The 25,892-nt window shown below is 44.3% G+C and overlaps 1 protein-coding gene and 1 long non-coding RNA gene across 3 annotated transcripts; both read right to left on the bottom strand.

Annotated features, from left to right (window-relative positions):
- Positions 1–10,136: 10,136 nt before the first annotated feature.
- On the bottom strand, positions 10,137–19,668 carry LOC120041720. The gene is made up of 16 exons (XM_038986584.1): positions 19,393–19,668; positions 19,128–19,289; positions 18,877–18,976; positions 18,448–18,668; positions 17,611–17,767; positions 17,217–17,440; positions 16,727–16,847; positions 16,230–16,426; positions 16,000–16,114; positions 15,616–15,785; positions 15,422–15,519; positions 15,119–15,249; positions 14,594–14,783; positions 10,517–10,658; positions 10,320–10,416; positions 10,137–10,252 (listed from the first exon to the last, which is right to left on the bottom strand). The coding sequence occupies exons 2-16, from the start codon at positions 19,266–19,268 to the stop codon at positions 10,179–10,181; spliced, it is 2,178 nt and encodes a 725-aa protein (XP_038842512.1). The 5' UTR covers positions 19,269–19,289; positions 19,393–19,668; the 3' UTR covers positions 10,137–10,178.
- A 2,648-nt stretch (positions 19,669–22,316) lies between these two features.
- Positions 22,317–24,253, bottom strand: LOC120041725. 2 transcript variants are annotated; one of them, XR_005475931.1, is made up of 5 exons: positions 24,084–24,253; positions 22,963–23,019; positions 22,759–22,858; positions 22,488–22,661; positions 22,317–22,367 (listed from the first exon to the last, which is right to left on the bottom strand). It is a non-coding gene; the product is annotated as an uncharacterized LOC120041725 (long non-coding RNA). The 2 variants fall into 2 exon arrangements; XR_005475932.1 differs by lacking the exon at positions 24,084–24,253 and adding an exon at positions 23,120–23,227.
- Between the last annotated feature and the right edge of the window lie 1,639 nt (positions 24,254–25,892).

Raw genomic sequence — 25,892 nt, 5'->3', positions numbered from 1 at the left:
ACGGCAACCACGGCGAAGTTCTGAGATGGAAATCCAGCGAAGGATGATCCGATCCAGAAGAACGGTCACGGCACCACTGTAACAGTACTCTTCTTGCGTTGTGTACAATCAATCCTCGACACGAACTCCAACGTGTAGCACCAGTCATGGAGATTTATTCTGATAGGAACAGCACAAAATTGCACGTCATGCAATGCACGGCTCACCATCCAACTCTGCACTCACGCACGCTGGTTTGGTGCTTGTTCACTGGGACGATTCTAACTGAAACATCCTCCCTCGTAAGCAAGCTACGCAAACCAGCCAATAAGATGCCATGTTGAGTAGGTGACGGCAAGACAAAACTAAAACCAAAAACCCATTGGCTTAACAATAAAGTGGCAAGGGGAATCACCAATAAAACCCTGTTACAAAGGCATGGACATGCAAGTGCACACTGTGTACAGCAACTTACCAGTTAGTGACACAAAACTGAAGGAGATCCAAGCAGAAACAGAAAAGGACTCACAACTCGCACAGCTGAGGAAAGTCATACAGGATGGACGGCCTGAGGAGAGGAGAAAATGCCCTCAGAGCGTCTCAGAATTCTGGAACCATCCTGATGAACTATCACAGATCAACGGAATTATTTTCAAAGGAGAGAAAATCATCATTCCTACCAGTCTCAGGAAGAGATTTTGACAAAGATCCATGCTGGACACACACATGGGCATGGAAAAGTGCAAACAGAGAGCACGGGACATTTTGTTTTGGCCCGGAATGTGCAAACAAATAGAGGACATTGTTGGTAAATGCGCCATATGTCTTGAGCGACGCCCCTCAAACACCAAAGAGCCAATGTTACCTCACTGTATCCCAGACCGACCCTGGCAGGTCGTGGCAACCGATCTGTTCACCTGGAACAACGAGAACTACATCGTAACAGTTGACTACTACAGCAGATACTTCGAACTCGACAAGCTTCACAGCACCACATCTGCAGCTGTGATACACAAGCTGAAAGCAGCCTTTGCCAGGCATGGCATTGTAGAGACTTTAATATCTGACAATGGGCCCTGTTACAAATCAAATGAGTTTGAATCCTTCACAAAAGCATGGGAGTTTACACGTCACCACAAGCCCACATTACCCTCAAAGTAATGGCCTTGCTGAAAAATCAGTGCAGATTGCTAAATCACTCATGGATAAAGCAAAAGCAGACAAGAGAGACCCCTACCTCAGCCTCCTTGAATACCGCAACACTCCAGTTGACAACTTCAAATCACCAGCCCAGCTGTTGATGAGCCGCAGACTTCGCTCAATCCTTCCCAGCACCAACCAGCAGCTACAACCTGAGGTCGTCAGCTACAAGGAAATGCATGAAAAACGTGCACAGAGACAACAACAACAAAAGCGATACTACGACAGGTCAGCTAGACCACTGCCACCACTGATCGACGGAGAGTCAGTTTGAATCCAGGAGCATGGCCTCTGGAAGCCAGCAGTCGTCATCCAGCCAGCTAACACTGAACGTTCATAGCACGTCCTCACCGCAGAAGGAGCGGTGTACCGCCGCAATCGTCGTCACCTACTGAACACAAAAGAACAACACACTGATGAGATGAACTGTTCCCCTGAAAGAGAACGTGATGAACTAAACACACACACATCACAACATACACCATACTTACCTGCAACACCACAAGAACTGTTGACTGACACAGAAGCATGCTCAGCATCATATCGCACAAGGTCAGGAAGAGAGGTCAAGCCCAGAGCTGTCCTAGAACCGAGAAATGTCAAAGGGTGTAGGCGGATCGCTGCCCTAAAAGAGTTCCACACTGTAAACTTGTTATTGAAAGTTCACTTGAAATGCTTTGGTATTGTATTTGTTTGAAATGTTAAGATGTATTTCTACTGTGAAAGCTGAGTTGCTGAGAGTCCCTTGTTCGAAAAGTAACAGTATATTGGATCATTGTTTCAGAGTCTATGTTGATTCAGTTGGTGTAGTATGCAATATAAATGGTTACTTACCTTGAGTTCAAACTGCAGAGCATGTTTTCAAAAGAAACGCTTAGAATATGTAAACATTTTTATTTTGTTTTAAAAGAAGGGGGATGTAATATTCATATGTGTAGACATACTGAGTTATAATTGGATGCATTTTACCGCCATATTATACTGTGCTATGATTGGTAAAGACCACCCAAATGGTTAGGTCATGGTCAGTTTGATGCTGGTTGGCGATACGTGAACATGCCAGTTATAGCTAGCTAATAAAGAGCTACGTTAAGAAATATCCTGTAGTACTGCATTTTATTATTTTGTACAAAGCGTGCCAAACAAGGCTGCAACTGGGACAACATTTCGTTTTTGCAGGGGGGTGTTGTAAGGGGCTTAATACAGTTGTATTCCAGCCACTAGGGGGTACTCTGGTGAAGCCCATGGGAAATAAAGAAATATAGTTTACGTGAATTGGGAAGAGTACGAATGAAAAACTAAAGAAAGACTGTAAACGGCTGTTACCTGTGCTAACATGATTCAAAGTGAGGTAAACCGTAGTTTTCACGTTGTAGTTTATATGATAAGCTCATTGGAAGGGTAACATACACAGGATGTACATAAATGAGCATAAACACGTGACACAGAAAATAAAATATTGACAATTAGAAATTCAAAATGCATCTAAATATATTTCGTTCTGTCTATGGAATACATTAAAAAAATTGGTAAAAAAAAAAAATATATGTATAAAATATACTTGTCTGTACAGTAAGTAAATGAATCCTACAGACGAAGAACCATATATGTGACAATTTTTCCATTTTAAGATAATCAGTTATTTTTATATTATTAATTGTGTGTACCACATTAGGTGTTTTATGGTTGACAAATAATTCACCATACCCATATCTTCCAACAACAAATTATATTTTTTTGTTATTTCAAAAAATAGTAGCACGCTTGTATGAAGGTGTGGTTATTTACAGGCAAATTGTTATATGCTATGGAGGTGCATTTGTTACTTTTTGTCAAAATAATTGTTCTGACAGCAATTTTTTCCCCGACAGAAAAGGAAGTCAAAGCGGACACCTACGAAGATGGCATCTCAGGTAAGCAGCACTGGGCTGTATTGACGTATCCTAAAAAAATGACATGTGCTGCTTTAGATATAACGGTCATATCTCAGTTATTGTTTTCTTTACTTTCAGAGAGCGAGCTGACCAAGGGGGTCGAAAATGTAGATATTGCCAGATGTTCACTGTGTGAGGACCAGGCCGTGGAAGCTTTATTGCTGGCAAAGTGTCCCTAACCAGAGGTAATTAAACTGTTCTGTGTTATTTTTCTCCATCTCTGCCTGTCTTGTTGTACATGGAATCTGTCTCACATGCATGAATTTTTTTTTTAAACTTAAGATGTCAGCTGCTAATTTTCAGATTTACAGCCATTTTCACTGGACTATCTGTTGCTGCTAAGTCATGGGTTAGCCTTGCAATAATCAAGTGGTGAGACACCTATTGGCATTATCTTCTATTGTTTGTCCTCATGGGTCTGTTTTTCAGCTTAAAGTACTCTGTAGCCACTCACGTCAACCCTCTCCCCCTAAATCCTCTAGGTTATATCAGCTGTTTTGTTGAACCTCTCCCGCATCTGAACTGGCTGACAGAGGGCACAGCCTGATCATAGGTGAGATGTCACTTGGTTGAGTCAACAGGAAGTATTATTAAAGAGATGCTTTACATTGAAACCCAAGAGTTAATGATCCAAGGTCAGTTTTGCATTTCACCTTCTGATTTAAGATGACTGACCGTGTTTGACAAAAAAAGAGGCTTAATCATGCTCTCTCGTCTGCAGGTATGTTTTGATGTGAGAGGAATCCAGTCCCGACAGCGCAATTGTGATGAACTGAGAGAATATTAGGGTAGCACTGTCATTCATGAATCATATGCTATCTGCCGCTGTTCTTACCTCTCTACCCACCTCATCTTCTAATGCACACCATATGTGCATTGAAGTACAGATTTGCCTACCATTTTTTTTTTTAACTATGCAAGTCAGATAAGAATGACGGCCTAAGAACTGCCTTGTTCAGGGGCAGAAGGACAGATTTTTACCTTGTCGGCTCGGGGATTCGATCTCGCAACCTTCCGGTTACTAGTCCACCTGCCCGCCCAAGATTGAACTTGTATTTATAATATTACAATTAAAATGCACTTCTTGGGCCTCCCGGGTGGCGCAGTGGTCTAGGGCACTGCATCGCAGTGCTAACTGCACCACCAGAGTCTCTGGGTTCTCGCCCAGGCTCTGTCGCAGCCGGCCGCGACCGGGAGGTCCGTGGGGCGACGCACAATTGGCATAGCGTCGTCCGGGTTAGGGAGGGTTTGGCCGGTAGGGATATCCTTGTCTCATCGCGCTCCAGCGACTCCTGTGGCGGGCCGGGCGCAGTGCGCGCTAACCAAGGGGGCCAGGTACACGGTGTTTCCTCCGACACATTGGTGCGGCTGGCTTCCGGGTTGGAGGCGCGCTGTGTTAAAGAAGCAGTGCGGCTTGGTTGGGTTGTGCTTCGGAGGACGCATGGCTTTCGACCTTCGTCTCTCCCGTGCCCGTACGGGAGTTGTAGCGATGAGACAAGATAGTAATTACTAGCGATTGGATACCACGAAAATGGGGAGAAAATGGGATAAAATTTAAAAGAAAAAAGAAAAAAAAGAAGAAAAAAAAATGCACTTCTTTCAATAAAGCGTTTCACATTCTCCACTGGTTGAAATACTATCCTGTGTCCGTCCTCAGATTAATGGAGTTAAATGTTCATAGGTTTTTCTCTCTATGAATTACAGATCAATCATGTTTATTCTATTGTATAGTTACAATGTGTAATCATTGATATCCCAGGAGCAGTAAACACTAAAGTGTATAATTGTAATGCATGCAGACACCGCATCATTTAAATAATGGCGTTTGATATGACTGAAAAATGCCATATCTGAACCGCACCTTTATTTGCCAAGGAAGAGTACATGATCGGTGAATATATTCAATGTACAGGCTACAATGTGGTAACTACAGTACATGTGTATATAGGACTTGCATCCTTGGCACATTAAAGTAATATTCTACTCTTGGCTTCATTAATGCCATTCAGACTTGAGGTTCATTGATTGGTATGAATATTAGTTCAGAACTTTACGTTTTAGGGTCCATACCCAGATCGGCTACATAGTTATTTTTAACCCGACACAATAAGCAAGTAAATAGTTAGCTATGTTACTTCAGCTGCATTGCAAGGCAAGCTTACACAATTGTGCAGTCAATGCGTTTGTCTCTACATTAACACATTCCTCTCAAATTGTACATTTGCTTGACTCGTTAAGACGTCAGCCATCTTCGTTGAGCGCCACAAGGCAAGGGTGGCTCGCGTCAAAATTCGTCATCACAAAGCCTTGGGACCCAAATGCATTATGAGTGCTGTCGTGGCAATTCCCTGTATTACCAAATGAGGAGAGTTACAAACCACACACACGTCAGAGTTATACTTAAACTTAATCTTTAATAATATGAGCTTTACCAAAGCCCTGTGACTTTCAACAATTCACTATCTATTAATTGTTGAGAGTTCCAACAATGGCAATTGAGATTTTTTATAGCAAAGATACACCCCTCTCAACTTACATGACAAACCACAGATCTTAGGAAAACTTCACAAAGGGCCTTTAACTTGAGAAAGGAGTATCCCTTAGCCAGATTGCATTCGCTATAAATTATCGCTCAGTTTGGTCTCTAAAACTACTTCGTAGTACCAAAACATTACCTCATCCAAGGCATAACTTAATTGGCAACTCTATATACTAAGGAGCATCAAAAGTCGTGCTATAAATTCTCAGACAACACAAAGATTCCTTGATGCCCTTCCAGACTCCCTCTGCCTACCCAAGGACAAAAATCAGTTAACCACCTAACTGAGGAACTCAATTTAACCTTGCGCAATACCCTAGATGCAGTTGCACCCCTAAAAACTAAAAACTTTTGTCATAAGAAACTAGCTCCCTGGTATACAGAAAATACCCGAGCTCTGAAGCAAGCTTCCAGAAAATTGGAACGGAAATGGCGCCACACCAAACTGGAAGTCTTCCGACTAGCTTGGAAAGACAGTACCGTGCAGTATCGAAGTGCCCTCACTGCTGCTTGATCATTCTATTTTTCCAACTTAATTGAGGAAAATAAGAACAATCCTACATTTATTTTTGATACTGTCGCAAAGCTAACTAAAAAGCAGCATTCCCCAAGTGAGGATGGCTTTCACTTCAGCAGTAATAAATTCATGAACTTCTTTGAGGAAAAGATTATGATCATTAGAAAGCAAATTACGGACTCCTCTTTAAATCTGCGTATTCCTCCAAAGCTCAGCTGTCCTGAGTCTGCACAACTCTGCCAGGACTTAGGATCAAGAGAGACACTTAAGTGTTTTAGTACTATATCTCTTGACACAATGATGAAAATAATCATGGCCTCTAAACCTTCAAGCTGCATACTGGACCCTATTCCAACTAAACTACTGAAAGAGCTGCTTCCTGTGCTCGGCCCTCCTATGTTGAACATAATAAACGGCTCTCTATCCACCGGATGCGTACCAAACTCACTAAAAGTGGCAGTAATAAAGCCTCTCTTGAAAAAGCCAAACCTTGACCCAGAAAATATAAAAAACTATTGGCCTATATCGAATCTTCCATTCCTCTCAATTTTAGAAAGCTGTTGCGCAGCAACTCACTGCCTTCCTGAAGACAATGTATTCGAAATGCTTTAGTCTGGTTTTAGACCCCATCATAGCACTGAGACTGCACTTGTGAAGGTGGTAAATGACCTTTTATTGGCGCAGTGGTAAATGACCTTTTATTGGCGCAGACCGAGGCTCTGCATCTGTCCTTGTGCTCCTAGACCTTAGTGCTGCCTTTGATACCATCGATCACCACGTTCTTTTGGAGAGATTGGATACCCAAATTGGTCTACACGGACAAGTTCTAGCCTGGTTTAGATCTTATCTGTCGGAAAGATATCAGTTTGTCTCATGTTAATGGTTTGTCCTCTGACAAATCAACTGTACATTTCGGTGTTCCTCAATGTTCCGTTTTGGGACCACTATTGTTTTCACTATATATTTTACCTCTTGGGGATGTCATTCGAAAGCATAATGTTAACTTTCACTGCTATGCGGATGACACACAGCTGTACATTTCAATGAAACATGGTGAAGCCCCAAAATTGCCCTCACTAGAAGCCTATGTTTCAGACATAAGGAAGTGGATGGCTGCAAACTTTCTACTTTTAAACTCGGACAAAACAGAGATGCTTGTTCTAGGTCCCAAGAAACAAAGAGATCTTCTGTTGAATCTGACAATTAATCTTGATGGTTGTAAAGTCGTCTCAAATAAAACTGTGAAGGACCTCGGCGTTACTCTGGACCCTGATCTCTCTTTTGACGAACATATCAAGACTGTTTCAAGGACAGCTTTTTTCCCATCTACGTAACATTGCAAAAATCAGAAACTTTCTGTCCAAAAATGATGCAGAAAAAGTAATCCATGCTTTTGTTACTTCTAGGTTAGACTACTGCAATGCTCTACTTTCCGGCTACCTGGATAAAGCACAAAATAAACTTCAGTTAGTGCTAAATACGGCTGCTAGAATCCTGACTAGAACCCAAAATTGTTATCATATTACTCCAGTGCTAGCCTCCCTACACTGGCTTCCTGTTAAGGCAAGGGCTAATTTCAAGGTTTTACTGCTAACCTATAAAACATTACATGGGCTTGTTCCTACCCCTCTTTCCGATTTGGTCCTGCCGTACATACCTACACATACGCTACGGTCACAAGACGCAGGCCTCCTTATTGTCCCTAGAATTTCTAAACAAACAGCTGGAGGCAGGGCTTTCTCCTATAGAGCTCAATTTTTATGGAATGGTCTGCCTACCCATATGAGAGACGCAGACTCGATCTCAACTTTTAAGTCTTTACTGAAGACTCATCTCTTCAGTGGGTCATATGATTGAGTGTAGTCTGGCCCAGGAGTGTGAAGGTGAACGGAAAGGCTCTGGAGCAACGAACCGCCCTTGCCGTCTCTGCCTGGCCGGTTCCCCTCTCTCCACTGGGATTCTCTGCCTCTAACCCTATTACAGGGGCTGAGTCACTGGCTTACTGGTGCTCTTTCATGCCGTCCCTAGGAGGGGTGAGTCACTGACGTGGCGGAGATCTTTGTGGGCTATACTCGGCCTTGTCTCAGGATGGTAAGTTGGTGGTTGAAGATATCCCTCTAGTGGTGTGGGGGCTGTGCTTTGGCAAAGTGGGTGGGGTTATATCCTTCCTGTTTGGCCCTGTCCGGGGGTATCTTCGGATGGGGCCACAGTGTCTCCTGACCCAGCCTCCAGTATTTATGCTGCAGTAGTTTATGTGTCGGGGGGCCAGGGTCAGTTTGTTATATCTGGAGTACTTCTCCTGTCTTAGCCGGTGTCCTGTGTGAATTTAAGTATGCTCTCTAATTCTCTTGCGGAGGACCTGAGCCCTAGGACCATGCCTCAGGACTACCTTGCATGATGACTCCTTGCTGTCCCCAGTCCACCTGCCCGTGCTGCTGCTCCAGTTTCAACTGTTCTGCCTGCGGCTATGGAACCCTGACCTGTTCAACGGACGTGCTACCTGTCCCAGACCTGCTGTTTTCAACTCTCTAGAGACTGCAGGAGCGGTAGAGATACTCTTCATGATCGGCTATGAAAAGCCAACTGACATTTACTCTTGAGGTGAGGACTTCCTGCACCCTCGATAACTACTGTGATTATTATTTGACCATGCTGATAATTTATGAACATCTTGGCCATGTTTTGTTATAATCTCCACCCAGCACAGCCAGAAGAGGACTGGCCACCCCCCAGCCTGGTTCCTCTAGGTTTTGGCCTTTCTAGGGAGTTTTTCCTAGCCACCGTGCTTCTACACCTGCATTGCTTGCCGTTTGGGGTTTTAGGCTGGGTTTCTGTACAGCACTTCAAGATATCAGCTAATGTAAGAAGAGCTATATAAATAAATCTGATCCCATCTCAAGTAAACCTCTTCTCCCCACTCCTGGACAAGCTCACTGAGGGTAGTGACTTGCGCACAGACATTGTTGAGCCAAGAGATAATTGGTTCCCCCTTAATCACGCCATCCCTACACATATGAAGACAATGTTCCATTCTGACGTCTCCCCTCTCTGGGCCCCAAGTGACTGAGCCCTAGCTGAGAAGGGAAACGTGCAACTGCCAACAGTATAGTCCAAAGGGACACATTCTAATGACAACTCTCACATAAGCATATTATGTAAATTAAACATCCTATTTATCTATGTTACCCAACTAATTCATCCTCCAGTGCGCCAACTCCCCCTTGTGGTCTGGAGCAATGAAGCCGTCCCGCGGTGCAAGCTCGCAACTTTTAAAGGAGGAACTGCTGCATCTCTTCAGTTCCGTAAGGTGTTTCTTTAAATCTGATCCTGATGCGGAATAGACTGCAACGTATTCATGACTCTACCTTCCCTAGTCCAGACTTGGAGATTGTGAAGAGACCTCTAGTGGCATGTCTTGTGGGGTATGCATGGGTGTCTGAGCTGTGCGCTAGTAGTTTTAAAAACAGACAGCTCGGTACATTCAGCTTGTCAACACTTCTTACAAAAAACAAGTAGTGAGAAAGTCAAGCTCTCCCCATTTGAGATATACATGCATATCATTAAAGAATGGTCCATATTTGGATGGAAACCAAGCTAGTGAGAGGTATCAAGTAAAGTTGTAATTTCAGTTGGAAATTCCCAACACTGCTGCGCTCCCTGGGGCCTGCAGCCAACCACAGCCCTGCTGGCCTCACTTTGGCAAACCACCATCTGCTATAACATCGAGTCAGTTCTTCCTACTGGACATTGGAAAGCTTTTGTTTTGACACCCATTGTTCGTCCTAGACAGGAAATTGGTGTGGATGGTTCAGAGTTCCATGCTTACAAAAGGGTTGATTGATACACGTCAGATGACAAGCCTACTACATCCACTAAAGTACATGCGCCTTGGTGTTATACGCAAATCAGATACAATTAAGGTAGCTCCAACGGTTAGGATGTTGCCACGCAAGTAAAGCAAACGTAATTGTTATATAGAACACTTTATTTGACATGTTAGAACAAGACATTACACCCAAAGAATGTATCCAGAAGAAACATAGAAATGACGCTCCTCAAAGAGGTCTTTGACATGTCGTTGACCTGTTGAGAGAGAACCTATTAGTTCAGTTATGGTCTGACAGTCTGAAAAGCATAAAACAAGACCTACCTCTTTTCGGGTTGTCCCGATTCACACATTGTCCACTACAGGGGCCGCCAGAGGGACTACTGGCGTCACAGATGACCACATCACAATGGACAAAGACCTAGGAATCAAAGATTTGATGGTGTCAGATACATTTAAAAAAAGGGATGATTGCCACTCACAAAATTAACCTATAAAGATTGTTGGGTGAACTTTGTTACCTGGCCACTCGGCTCAACCGCATCCTCGACGAAGGAAAACATATAGACCTCAAAGCGTTTGACGTGAGGGGGGAAGTGGACCCTGGCGTCAGCTACCACCGGGTGGAAGACTACACGGTACGGATCCTCCGGGTTATCACAACTGCCAGTGTAGAGAGAGGGACTAAGTTAGGAACAAGAAAACACTGTAAACCCCAACCGCCTTGTGTACGAAGTCTTATGGTGGTGTCATGACTGTACTGTGAGGATCAGATCAATTCACACCGTGTTGTAAATGACAGGAGAAGTGGGTTCCTTCTCCCCCTCCAGTATGAACTAAAGGAATGTCTTTGTTACCAGGCTTTTCCCCATCAACTCTTACCCCTCCTAAATTCACCTCGGTCTTGAAAAACCCAACATATTTCATATACAATGTAAAGGCTCGAGACTTCCTACCTGTAGTGTGAGCACTTTTCTAGTTCCAGTATTTCCTTTTTAAAAATCACAAAATAAGAATCAACATGACATTCTTTTTCTATCTGACCAGTCTTATGTTAGAAATATTGTTCCAGTATTCACTTTTGAACGTATTAGAGAAACTCCTAGAAAATGTGCATAGTAAGTAGCCATGCCACGAGTGACATCAGAGAGTGTGTCAGAACCGTCCCCGGCGGCCAGAGTGCATAAAAGGATTGGTAACTGAAATTAACATTAGACCAGAAAACCGTGAGTCGCTAGCTACACGTTTGAAATGGTTGGAACTTTCCTAAACGCACCTTCCTAAGGACGGCGAGCTGCAGCTCATGTCCAAAGTGGTCCGAAACCTGAATACCAACACGAGGGAGAATAAACACCCCTCAGACAGATAGTCACTGGTACAGCCGATTAGCTGTTTGGAGCCAAGTACCTAGAAAAGCTAACTTCAGTGGGACCATTCTGCTATCCAAACCATCCTACTCTCATCACCCACTGAGGAATCAGCGACAGGGTTGATTAGTCCATCTTCCAGAATGAGTTAAATGAAAATCCATCCTGAAGTTCCGTTCAAGACTAGTCATTGGAACCACGGACAACTAACGACATTGTGACCTCAGGGAGCCAATCAGAGAGAAGACCCAACCACCTACCTTTCCACGGCGGCATCCCACATAAATACATTCATGCAAAAATGTAACAACGATAAGTGTCCCTTATGGAACCATGGGTGGGGGAGACATCGTAACAAGCCGTCATATTGTGTCAGTCCGCTAGGGACCTGTGTAGCTAGTAAATAAATTAAACCAATTTGTATAGTACTGAATCATAAGGCTGGGGTTCTTGCGAGGAGGATACGATGTAATGGTTAATAAGTTGACTTTAGCAATGTAATAGATTTCTACCGTCTAGAGTTTAAGTCGGGAGACGGTATCTTTAAAACCGTTTCCTCGGCACCCCAAATCCTAACACGATTCATTTAGAGTCGGGTAACAATTAAACAGTCCTCAGATAATTCAAGGTCACGTCACGACAGTAGTTTGTTGGTTTTAATTTCTGATCTTTTGGCCCATCAGACCTGGAAAAATCTGATTTAGTACATTTTTTATTTATCTAAATAAACAGAAATTGGGTAAACTGCTGCAAAGTTACTCCCGTGACAGATGAGCCTTGTGTCCACATGGCCGCCGGAGCAAATTAAAATAGGGGGTGCCAAATTTGGGGTTTTGCCACCATTTCATAAAAATGGTAAAATTGCGTGATTTGATAGCATTTGGCAAACCCGATCCCCCAATAAATGGTTTTGACCAATAAAGTTGCTTCACTCCACTGCTTGGTGTAACATGTATCCAGATACTGAAAAGACACCCGCAAAATAAAGTGTCATTTGCAGCGTGCATAATCAGGGCAAAGTCATTGTAGCCCATCTACCAAAGGTTGCAGTGTCCATTACAATGTAGGAAAAATAAGTCATCTTTCAATAGTTACCCAATTTAAATTCTTGAGAAGATGGCAAAGTTAAAAATTAGGCCAGCGGTGTCCATCTGTGGCAAAGTGCCCAAATCAATGCTTATGACAAACCCAGCTGTGTGACATTTTTTTAAATATGAACATTAGCTAGCTAAATAAGGTTAGCAAGATGCTGCTACACTTGACCGTGGTATTTGTTCATGTTTAGCAACTCCCAATTAGCGCATTCCTCTAGGACAGGAAATTCCATTGAAAGTGGCATCAACTTCTAGGGATCCTGTCCACTGATCCTATTCAGTTTCAAACATCAACTTCCATGCTGCACAGGCATGTGAACCATCCTTTATGTTAAGCGCATAACCGTTTTAAACACAAGAGGTCACTTGTGCCTGAATTCAACAAGTATTCAGTCAGTGTTAAGAGCAGTTGTATGAAACCAATCGGAAAGGCAAGCCAAGCTTGCCAGCCGCTCTCGATTTCCATTCGACTGCCCAGCAGTTCGGCACAACACTGAACTGGAGCAAACCAAAAGGATAACATTGAGTAAAAAGGTGTAGGTAACGCCAACATAGTGTCTTAACCTTTCCACACGCGAATTCCAAATATCTTCAACAGTCACCCCAGCGGGAGTTTGTTATGCGCGTGATGTCAGAATGCACTCACCGTTCCAAAATGTGGACAGTTAACCCGCGCTGACCTCAAACCAAGGCACACTACCTGCTAATTTTCTATAGCCCGTTTCAACTTCTAAGTTTGCCTCATTCATTCACAAAAGTAGCCCATTTCAATGTTGCAGACAATTTCTTTTTGAGAATTTGAATGAGCCAGACAAACTTTCCTTCAAGCATACAGACATTTGCACACCTAGTCAGAACAGGCCTTGCACAAACTTTCCCCCTGGCACATTTATTGCCTGGTGCCCACATTGCCTTCCTTACAAATAACTGGACATGCGTGCATTCCTATCAAAGTGCCTTATTTTCTGTGTAACGTTTCTACTGTAGCATACCGTAAGTATAATGTACTTAGCGTTTTATTCATGCATTCTGATTCTTGCCTAGATTGTAATGGACACGTGTGTAAAACACTTTTGAAGGTGGTACCGAATATGAGTTAACGCCATACAATGCAGTCGGGTTATCACGTAAGGGTCTGTCAGACTCAACTGACGTATGGTGTTTAAGACACCTGGGATCTCGGAGTACCCCCATAGACTTCAGTGCATTCAAGACAAAGACTTCCAAGCCGTTAGTTGATTTGAACACGGCATCAGAGTGTAAACTATGGTACCTCAGGGGTATTTAGCTTAGAAAATCTGTCTGCCCCTCCATTTATTGTTGATAAATCCCCCATCTAAGTAATATTTCCTGCATCATCCTCGCCACAATACCTTCCCGAGGACTTAATGGATTGATCTATATCTTGCAACTGTTTAGCTTTCGTGCTACGGTTAAGCTAGGCTTGTATTTGGGGAGGTGACAATTGGCTTTTTGATTTGGTAATTGTAAACTACTTGTCATGTGTACGCCGTAACAAGTACAAAGATTTGTCACACGCTGAAGTGGCCAAACTAAGTTAAGATCTCAGGCAATGGGCGCAGTGAATGGGATTAGGGAGTTCTTGCTTGACAAACATGGCTGCCATATTTTCCAAACTAGATTTACATGGCTCCCTTGTACCGCATCACTGGTGAGCACATTGTAAAACAAGTCTAGCTGTTATTTAGACTAGATGATAGCATTAACATTTATATATTTTACAAGCAAAGGTGGAATAAAGTTGTGAAGACCTTTACTTCTCATCAGTACTAAACATTGTTTAGATGCTTTTCAGACAACGCGGTTTAGAGTCGTTTGTTTGCATCATACGTTCTGTTCCAATGCTACGCTGCAGGGACCACTCAGTGATAACAAACATGTGATGCTACGCGCCAGAATCTCCCATAAGTGTTCATTTGGGTGGAGATCTGCTGACAGACCGCATAAGGCTCACATCGTTTTTAAGCTCAAACCATTGTGACCACTCATGACCTATGGATGGGGGCATAGCCACGGTAGTCAAAGTAGATGGCCAGCCAAGCATGATAGGTTGCTAATTACTCAGGAACCACACCTGTGGAATAACACTTGTTTAGGCCCAAAAACAACAAGTTACCCATTAATGATGAGATTCCACCGGGGTCGGGAGTCACGGTCCTCGTTGAGGGTGGCCCAGCAGTGGTCAAGCACCAGCGCTACCTTGGGGTCAGAGGACCTGGTCAGCTCCACCTCAAAGTGCAGAGGCTGTCTCAGGTACCTCACCACTGGATAGTCCTCCTCCTGGTGGAACGTGTTATACGAGGCGTCTGGAACACAGAACGAGACAACCGGTGGGCACAAAACAGCGAGGTACCATCTCAACTTGTCCATTAAGAAACACACGTTTATCATATCCTGTTGTGCCCCGATGAAACCCCCCCCCACCAGAGGCTTCTGACAAATTCCCAAATCAGCTCCTCACCGTTACTCCATAGCCACACCTGTAGATCTCAGAACAAAAGAGTAATATATCACAAGGCTTACATTTTTGGGAATGGTTTTGTAAAGGACACCTTCCAAGATTCTATATTCCATTTCCAGATCATCAGGAGTGATTAGAATTTAGAGGCCAAGTTGAAATTCTGAATTTGTGCACGCTTACCCTGAGCGAGTCTCATTCTGACCATTAGTCGACCCGTCCCAGTCTCGGCAAAAAGCTCGTTGTCACGCGGCCTGGTGAGGAAGGCCAATGTGCGAGTGATGTTGACCACATAGTAGCAGGAAACCTTTAACCTAAAAAGAGGGATGTAGGCAACTTCAATAGAGGAAACTTCAAGCAGTGGAGTGGACACACTGGTAGTAGAGGCACATTTTCCCTGTATACAAAGTTAAAGTTTTGAGCAATTGGTGAAGAAAAAAACCTATAAAATCTAACAGCTACAATTGTGATGCGTAATGCACTTACTGATATTCCTCCTCTGAAGACGTCGTGCCATTCAGCTTCACCTCAAGTTCATCTGGCAAGGAGATTTCGTTCTCATACAGCATGACATTGTTGATAAACTATGTAGTAGAGGGGAATTGACTTATTACAGCCTGCAGAAGCAAACAGTCCGTAAATACACAGTACCCATCACCTCAGGGTAATAGTCATTTTACCTTCCTGGTGGTGCCACAGGAGTTGACAGTGAAGTGGAAGTAGGCGAAGCGATCGTCGCTGTAGGTGGGACCACAGGCGGGGTCGCTCAGGGTCAGCTGACCGGGGTTCAGACTGGGAGCAGACTCCACCTTGACCGCCAGCGCAGTCATCGTTCCGTTAGAGAAACACTCTTGGGGGTGGGGAAGCAAAAGACAGGTAGCCATCAGACCTGGGTTCTGTATTTGTTACACTTCATTGAGCACAGTAGAACCAATGGAATAGCACCAAAAGTGCAAACCATGCCCATCTGGCACTACTATTAGACTCACAGTATTTGCAAGGAACCCAGGTTAGGTAAACATGTCAAACGACTATTTATCGGAAGTAATTGTTTGAGAACCAACCAGTCAGCGTTTTGAGGAAGCTGCAAGCCAGGGAAAAATATTTGATGGTCATGTTGTTGTAAGGATTCAACAGAGCCACATCCAGTCTGCTCCTGACAGAGGACGGGTGAACCGACTGGGAACCAATGGGAGAGTTCATTAGTCCAATATTGTATGCATGTATACAGAGTAAGGAAAGCGAGGCTAGCTGCAGCAATTTAGGTTAACATTGTTTTGGGAGAGCATCGTACCTCAAACACTGCGTCCGGCGAAGAGAAGGGCAACGTGATGGTGAAGTCTGCGTCGCCCTCTGTTAAATACTGTTGAGCAAGCTCATGGTTAAGCAGCCGCTTGCCAACCAAGACCACGAAAAAGGGATCTTGGTTCCTGTAGTCCACAGTGATGTGAAAGTTCTCCTGATCACAGTTGCCAGTGACTGAGGGTGGCACTACAAGGACAAACAGGGTTGTGTTCATTAAGCACAAAAAACAGGAAGGTACTACTTGAACTTGTCCAAGGAGAAAACCTCGTTTTCAGTTGCAAAATGTTTTGCTACGTTGGGACTGAATAAACATGATCCTGGCAAATCAGGAACAGGACACTGGGTCCAAATACATCTAAAGCTTAACATTTTCTTTGTAGAGAGACCGCATAGGTAAAACCTACAGTATGGCTAGTTGGGCTTTCACTGCAATCATTAACGAGAGGAAGCCATTCAACAGTAGTTTGGCGTAGTCCAGAGACATACCAATGTCCAGCAGTACAGCGTCCACAACGGCAGAGTGAGAGAAAGGAGCGTACTCTGGAAAGACGACCAGGCCGTAGATCAGCTGAAGAGTGAAGGTTGTGACGCCTTGTTCCGCCCTTCTCTGTAGTGAAGTTAAACGCATTGGTCAATTGATAGCATTATTGTTGTAACAGAACTCTATTCAACATCAAGTGACAACTAAGTACATATGGGGACTATTAAAACAAACTATATACTTAAAGTAATGTTGCCCTCATTCCTCTAATTTGTAAGTCGCTCTGGATAAGAGCGTCTGCTAAATGACTTAAATGTAAATGTAAATCAAGCACTATTGGCAAGTGAATGCATACAACTGCCAAAATAATGGGAACACTTGAGTAAATGAGGGATACAAAGTACATTTGCGCCATTATTTATATTTTGTTGGTGGCCCACTTATTAGGGCATGTACAAATCACTGCGTGTGGCCTTGCATTTAACAGAAACACACCTCCTTAAAGACCACCGGGTCTGAGAAGGGCACCTCCATCCTGAAGCTCTTCAAGGTGTTGTCCAGGGATCTCTGCTCCTGAACATTGAAGCCTCTGGCGTTGCACTCTGCAACAGTTAGCACCATGGTGGGAAAGGTGATGTTCAGCAGCTCCACATCAAGGTTGAAGGTCCCCAACTCAAGCACAAACACTGCCTGCTCAGGAACTGTGTCTAAGGGCGTGTCTGTTCATTGGCAAACAAAAAAAACATTTTGAAATGCGCTACAATGGAAGTCGAAAATGGACATTTGTTATTGCCTCCCCGTTTCAGTACATTTTCTTCTGTTTTGTGCCTAATGAACAACCCAGGCATCCCAAATTACCATAGGCACTATTTAACTAAACCAGACTCACAGTTGCGAACTTGTGGAGGCCTGGCCATCGGAGGTGTTGTGATAGGGAAGAGGACTTTGTAGCTGGTGTCCTCGTGTGCGACCTCCTCGATCCACAGCAACTCAAGCATGGGCTCAATGGTGTAAGTGACAAAGTACTGGTCATCCTGAATATGGCTCTGTAAAGGGAGACGAGTGAATCATTCAGGCTGTAATACACAAGTGGAGTGCAAAAACAGCTAAATGTTCCTTACAAGCCAGAATGTTACTCTACCGGTTATCTGTGTGGTTTGTCCTTCAGCCGCTCGTAATTTAAGACAAAATATCGGCTTACCCGACTTTAGAGAGCTGGTAGGCATATGGTTGTCAACTTGCATTTCCGGCGGTGTGTATTTTCAAAGCAACCGACACGCAAAGTAAACACTTGCACAATATGTAAACAGTAAGCGAACGTTGCTTGCATTCAGTTGAGTGGCAAAGCTACCGGCTCCCTAAAAAGTCAGGTAAACAATACTTTAGTGTGGATATTTGGTCTCAAATTTCAAGCGGCTGAAGGACAAACTGCAAAGACAAGCGGTAGAGTATGTTTAAGTGTCATTTTATGCAACATTCACACGATTTTGCAATCCAATGTGTCAGGCTGTATACACACCCACCAATCCATTGTATATTAGCCTGATTAAGCAGACAATTGCTCAATAAGAAACATTTGACACAAGACAACATTTCTAGGAGTTTACCCATGATAGATGGCAAAGGGTTACTGCAAAGCACTGACAACTGCTGCAGTAAAAAGGGCTCTACAAATAAGATTTGATTTACAAATTAAACAGGAACATTTTACTCATCCAACGCTGACCTTGAAATAGCCGCCAACCGCCCCCACCGGAATTTCAACAATAATATGAGCCTCTGTGACTAAAACAGAGTAGTTTCTGGCAGCCATTTCCTCAGTGTCCAGCCTCTTAGCGTCAATTCCCATGTACACCTCCAACATGGTGAAGGCAGCAGAGGAGAAAAGTGGGTCTATGTGCTTCGGCATGTACCAGGTGATCACTTCTGGAGTAAAGGCCACTGCCCCTGCAGTGAAACAAGAAGCCAAGTGCACATCATAACAGAACATTTTGCAACTGAAAACAAATGTGCCATTATTTGGAAAAAGTTCATCCCAAAACATTTTCCCAACTGAACACTACATAACACAAATCAAAGTCTTGTCTGGAGCCAATTAAGAACTGGGTTTATAAGATCTTAATTTGCCAAGTTAGTCCATTATTTCACACTCAACCTGGTGTTGGACAAACAGCCGTAGCATCTACTCGAGTAACCAGCCACTTCTGCTCAAAGAAGGTTGAGGTTGAGAGCACCCGCATCGGAACCCCAGCTACCTGTTCAGGGGGCAACCACACCAGGGCCGTGTTCAGTAGGGCACACCGTATTAACAATATGTTGCAGAGTTCAGGTAGGGCCACCGTTTCCAAATGTTTGCTCTACTGAACATGACCCAGTTCATGGAGGAAGTGGAGAAAGTCAGCTTACATTCTGGAGGTATGTCTCCTCTGCATTATTAGGGCTTCTTAACACCAGCCGTGTGGGAGTGTTGGCTATTGCATAGCCCTTTCTTTGGACCTCATCCACATTCATGACCTTCTTGCTAGGACTAAAGACGACTGCTGTCATTTTGTATCCTGAAGCAACAGCCTGTCTCAGGAAATGGAAACAGGAATTAAACAAATTGTCAACAAATGCACATTTTGTTTAGCGCCATCCTGTAGTGAAATTACAGAAACTGAAATATGGCTACCTCAGCTCCTCTCCGGAAGTTGCCGCTCCTTGCTTTCGGGCCTCCAGTGGGCTGTTCAGGGACGGTTTGGATGTCTGGAAGAGTCCTTCTGACCGACACCTAGAGAAGAAAGGCCATTATTCCCTATGCATTTTCTCCCTCCCATACAATACGAAATCAAGGGCCAGTTCTCAATCTGTCCACTCGCCTCCTTAAATGAAGGAGTATTGAATTGAGAGAGAGTCAAGAACCTCTACGTTGTGTCACAGAAGCAGAAGAAATGAAACACTGGACAGTTGTAGCTCTAGACAGATCATTTATACAGGCAGTACGACAAGCTCGACTGTAAACATGTCCTTTGGGGCATGCTCTGCTCACTTGCCTCCATGTAGTTGCGGTCGCACAGAATCTCTCGGGAGGTCCAGGGGGTGTAGCTACAGGTTTTGCCCACTCTATACACAGGGTCTTCAGTCATGTGGTTTCCTGGCAGCCTGAACTGCATGACCAAGCTGAACATCTTATCATCCTAAAATGAAGGGGGAAGGGGAAAAAAAGGTATTAAAAAAGCCTTTCATTATATAGCAGAAAACAAATAATTCAGTTGACGTTCATGCAAGTTATAGACTGTGGCAAAATTGACTATATGAATGCAGCTGCCACTGTATTGAAGCCACACTACAGGAGAAGTGCTCAGTAGTACACATCACTGCAGTCTGTATCAGAAAGTTGGCTGGCCCTCTGAAAGCCCTCCATAAACTTCTGCTGTACCTTACGTCATCGTTAACTTAGAGGTAAGAGATAGCAGACCCAGGGGTGGTAAAACTGCTTAAATGTTTCTGGCACCGTACTTCTAATAACCTCCATGCTCTAAAATTGTATGAATTAGCACCTCTACTGCAACTCAGGCTTATTGAGGACCTTTTTACTGAAGAATGCATTTGTTTTCAATGATTACATTTGTCATCTAGTGATGCAAATATTGACTTGTATCTTTGTGTATACAGGGCTCATCTGTTAAAGAGCCTGGTCTCAGCATGACTCCATGTCAAAGGTTAAATAAAGTGACGTTGCTACATTATGGGTTGCAAATGCAGTGACACTGAAAGGCAAACTGTCCATTTGAAGTTCAAGCAAACACTACAGTGCTTAGGGTTACCATGTTTTGGGAAAAGCAGTTTTGAAGAGAAGCAAAAAACATGGCATTCCCCATGGGGTCAAATTTAAAGCTGAATCCACACTGAGTAGCAAGGCCAGGCGTCAGGTTTATGATTTGTGTGTCATCTGGAAGGGATGGAGATGGTGTGAACACAATAGTTGACAAACAACAATCCATGAATTATGAAAGGAGAATCATAAGAGACAAACTCACTGAAGACAGCGTCAACCTCTTTAAAAAGAGGAGCGACACTCAAACGAATAACGTTACCAAGGCATTCAGCGTTGAGGTCATCTGGAATGGGAAAGGTTAGTTAAAAACCAAAAAAATATTGTCAAACGCTTATAGCTTGAACTTGCAGGGTGAAAAATGCATACTTATAGAAGGTGTCTGTTGTGCTTGTATGCCCACAGCTGCCAACAACAGGCAAAACAACCTGTAAGGCATTTGACAAATGATTATGATTGATTAAAAGGAGGAAGAACACAACTCAAATGTTTGCGTCAAATAAGACTCTTCTAGGCCTGCTACTACTTACCCTGAGCTAAGGAAAGGAGCCATTGTAGAACAGAATTGTTTTGATAAAATACACAGCTACAGAATCTAATATTTGACCCAAGGTGTGCAGCCTACAGCCCAGGGGTATTCAACTTTTACCCTATGACAAAGGCTTCCCACACTCAGTCACCTGAACTCCAAAGGGCTGCACATTTTCTTTTTATTCCCCTAGCCCTACAAAGCTGATTCAAATAATCAACTAATCATCAAGCTTTGTTCATGTGAATCAGCTGTGTAGTGTTAGGACAAAAACCAACATGCACACCAAGTTTGGGAAACGCTGCCCTGCCCTACGAGCCTGCTGGTTTTCTGTTCTAACTGATAATGACTTGCACCCACCTTGTGTCCCAGGTCTAGATCAGTCCCCGATGACAGGAGAACAATGAAGAAATGCAGTGGAACTGGCTTTGAGACCCAGAGGTGAGTTTGAGGGCTATAGCTGTTCCTGCTCCTCAAATTTCACTGTTTGCCACTGGCGTAATTGAATGAGGGGTTATGCTGGATGTAACCGGTGTGAAATGGCTAGGTAGTTTGGGGGTAGTGCACTGATAGCGTTTCAATCGGTGACGTCACTCGCTCTGAGACCTTGAAGTAGTTCCCCTTACTCTGCAAGGGCCGCGGCTTTTGTGGAGCGATGGGTAACTGTTATGTGTGCAAAGGGTCACTGGTTCGGGACAGAAGTAAAACTGTTACACGGGCACCATTTAATTTGTCATCGATCGCTAGACCAGATTTCCCCCCCCCCCTATCTTTTTCATTACGCAGACATAAGCAGAGTTGACACCATCGAGGTGTGGATGTTTACTTTCGACACTAGTTATTTTTCTCCAGTTTCGTCCGACGAACAGACTGTAGTGGTAAAATAAAACGGGATAGATTTTTTAATGAAGTCCTAAGCATCACTCCAGTCAAAACAATCTCTGCGAACGTTCGATTCCAATATATGTAGTTCTGTCTATGGAATACATACAAAAATGTCGTTAAAAAAATAGATATGTATAAAATATACTTGTCTGTACAGGTAAATGTAGGAAATCCAAAATGCACAAAAATATGTTTTTGTAATGTCTAAAATAAAATATGTGTATAATATATACTTGTCTGTAAAGCAATGCAGAAGCAATAAGCATTGTAAATGATGATAGAACACATCAAATTAATGTGAACATGAGGACACAAAGGAGAGATTTAATTAAAAGATCATCTTTTAATACTTTTTTATGCTGAAGATTTTTAATGCTGAAAAAATCTATGTATGGCAAATCCACTCTGGGCAAATGGCCTGTTGGACAAAAATAAGAAATAGTTAACATCCTTGCTATTTCAGCCACTTGCTATGTTAAAGAAAAATCTCAGTTAATAATGAATGGATACAATTTGGAAGGATTTTCCAGAGCCATACCTCAGTAGGGTAGAGTGTCAGGTGGCACAACCATTGGTGCCATGAGGTCAAAGTGTGAAGGAGGGAGCAAGCCAGAGAGCTGTCTAGGAAGCAGTCCAGGCCCATGGCTTGGAGGCTTTGAGTTGGTCCCATCATTGTAATACATTGTAGGGTATCTGCTGCCCCATAGACCTGCTGGTAGTTGGAAAGGTGTTAGCAGGAGACCACCAGGGACATCTATGATCGGCTGACAGTCTTGGTTAAACCACATGTATTCTAAAGCAATATTCACCTGCTTTCATAGAGTAAGGATTCACTCCTTTGGGGACACTGCCAGTGTTCCCCTGATATCCATATGTCCCCATCGGTGGAGGTGGTGGTACACACTTGTTCTGTAAAACACATCAACACATTTTCCAAATTGTTAGTAATATTATCACAGTTGAAATACAATGGTTGTTCACTGTTTTTAATTTCATTGAATTTAAGTGTGTACCTCAGCCTTGGGCTCAGTTTTGTTAACCCATCTGTGCAGAGTTGGATCCCAGACAATCTGAGGAAGAAGATGTTAGCAATGTGAAGCAAGCCACTAAAAAAAATTATCCACTCAATTGTCTCTACATAGAATATAGTGTTAAGAACCAGTTCCTTACAGATCTGTCTTTGTCCTCAGGTAGATGAACCTCCTTCTTATTAGCTCTTCCACTCCCAAAGACCCAGCTGAGCCAGCCTCCACTGTTATTGTGAACAGCAGGGGTCTCAGGCTCAGCCACCGGCCGGCTGCCAGTCTGGCACTGAGGGTTGGCCTCGGAGTGTTCCGGCTTGGTGATGGACATCATAGCAGGATGCTCAACATATCTAAGTCGGACATCTGTAATAAGTGGGAGAAGTCAGGCCACTCTGCTCATGTCACCATACAGAACAATTACTAGCTGACAGGTAGAAACGTCTGGCTCTGATACTCTGTTACAACCCAATCTTAACCTACACGCAGGGAGGTTACTCCAGGACTCTGCGATCGCATTGTTTTGGTTGCAAAATCAACAATTCCCTGCATATTATGCGAGGGCTTACAAATTTGACCAATCGCCAAACTATTTCTGCATAAAATAGTCACATCATCACAATATTATCGCATAGAACTGACCCATTACCACAGTACAAAATGAGGGCTCGCAATTTCAACCAATCACCGCACATTTACTGCATAATATGGTTCAATCAAGCCACACATACACACAGTTTTTTCCCTTGTCAGCGCATTTTTGCAACAAATTGGACAAAACATATTGCATATTGCTATGCAAAATGTCATAATTGTTGCTGCAAAATCTAGCATATTTATCCGCAAATATCAAAAAAATCCATGCGAAATCCTGGAGAGATTCACTGGAGTATGAAAATGTATACACTCACTACTGTAAGTCGCTCTGGATAAGAGCGTCTGCTAAATGACTAAAATGTCAAAGTAAAATGGAGCTAAACCTGTTTTATGTAGAAAATGCATGAAAGTATTACAGATATATACTCACATGAGCCATACATTTAACCTATCACAGCTAATTCTCACACTATCACAATGGTAATTTCTTTACTAATTAGTTAAGTTTAAGTGACCTCTTCTCTTGGAATAGAAATCCACAGGTGGAGTACACGCTCCACCATCCCATTTCCACAGTGGTGCCACCATGGGGATGATGGGAGGTGGTTGTGGATGATTGTGTCCATTCTTCACAGGGACACTGGTTGTGAGGAAGATCTCCTCCCTCTCTGCAGGGACACTAGCCTTTGGGACGATCCACTCCCTGTGCGCAGGGACGCTGGCCTTCAGGAGGATCAACTCCCTCTGTGCAGGGATGAGGCCTGATGCTCTGAGGATCTTCTCCTTTCGCACAGTGACAGTAGCTGTTGGAAGAATCCCCTCCCTCTGTGCAGGGACACTGTCTGTGAGGAGAATGTCCTCCCTCTCTTCAGGGATGAGACCTGATGCTCGGAGGATCTCCTCCCTCTGCGCAGTGATGCTAGGTGCTGAGAGAATCCCCTCCCTCTGTGCAGGGACACTTGATGTTTGGAGGATCCTCTCCCTCTGTGCAGGGATGAGGCCTGATGCTCGGAGGATCTCCTCCCTCTGCGCAGTGATGCTAGCTGCTGAGAGAACCCCCTCCCTCTGTGCAGGTACACTGGCTGTTTGGAGGATCCCCTCCCTCTCAGCAGAGACACTTGCCTTTGGGACAATCCCCTCCCTGTGCGCAGGGACGCTGGCCATTGGGACGATTCCCTTCCTCTGCGCAGTGACACTGGCCATCAGGAGGATCAACTCCTTTTGTGCAAGGATGAGGCCTGATGCTCTGAGGATCTTCTTCTTCTGCGCAGTGATAGAAGATGCTGGAAGAATCCCTTCCCTCTGTGACAGGATGAGGCCTGATGCTCGGAAGATCTCCTCCCTCTGCGCAGTGATGCTAGGTGCTGAGAGAACCCCCTCCCTCTGTGCAGGGACACTGGCTGTTTGGAGGATCCCCTCCCTCTCAGTAGAGACACTTGCCTTTGGGACAATCCCCTCCCTGTGCGCAGGGACACTGGCCATTGGGACGATTCCCTTCCTCTGCGCAGTGACACTGGCCATCAGTACGATCAACTCCTTTTGTGCAAGGATGAGGCCTGATGCTCTGAGGATCTTCTTCTTCTGCGCAGTGATAGAAGATGCTGGAAAAATCACCTCCCTCTGTGACGGGATGAGGCCTGATGCTCGGAAGATCTCCTCCCTCTGCGCAGTGATCCTAGGTGCTGAGAGAATCCCCTCCCTCTGTACAGGGACACTGGCTGTTTGGAGGATCCCCTCCCTCTGTGCAGGGATGAGGCCTGATGCTCGGTGGATCTCCTCCCTCTGCGCAGTGATGCTAGCTGCTGGGAGAACCCCCTCCCTCTGTACAGGGACACTGGCTGTTTGGAGGATACCCTCCCTCTGTACAGGGACACTGGCTGTTTGGAGGATCCCCTCCCTCTGTGCAGGGACACTGGCTGTTTGGAGGATACCCTCCCTCTGTGCAGGGACACTGGCTGTTTGGAGGATACCCTCCCTCTGTGACGGGATGAGACCTGATGCTCGGAGGATCTCCTCCCTCTGTGCAGTGATGCTAGCTGCTGAGAGAATCCCCTCCCTCTGTACAGGGACACTGGCTGTTTGGAGGATCCCCTCCCTCTGTGCAGGGACACTGGCTGTTTGGAGGATACCCTCCGTCTGTGCAGGGACACTGACTGTTTGGAGGATACCCTCCCTCTGTGACGGGACACTGGCTGTTTGGAGGATCCCCTCCCTCTGTACAGGGACACTGGCTGTTTGGAGGATCCCCTCCGTCTGTGCAGGGACACTGACTGTTTGGAGGATACCCTCCCTCTGTGACGGGTTGAGGCCTGATGCTCGGGGGA

This window comes from Salvelinus namaycush, unplaced genomic scaffold, assembly GCF_016432855.1.
Source record: "Salvelinus namaycush isolate Seneca unplaced genomic scaffold, SaNama_1.0 Scaffold516, whole genome shotgun sequence".
Lineage (NCBI taxonomy): Eukaryota > Metazoa > Chordata > Actinopteri > Salmoniformes > Salmonidae > Salvelinus > Salvelinus namaycush.
The sequence above is the reverse complement of the archived record's forward strand: the minus strand, read 5'-3'. Positions and strand labels throughout refer to the sequence as shown.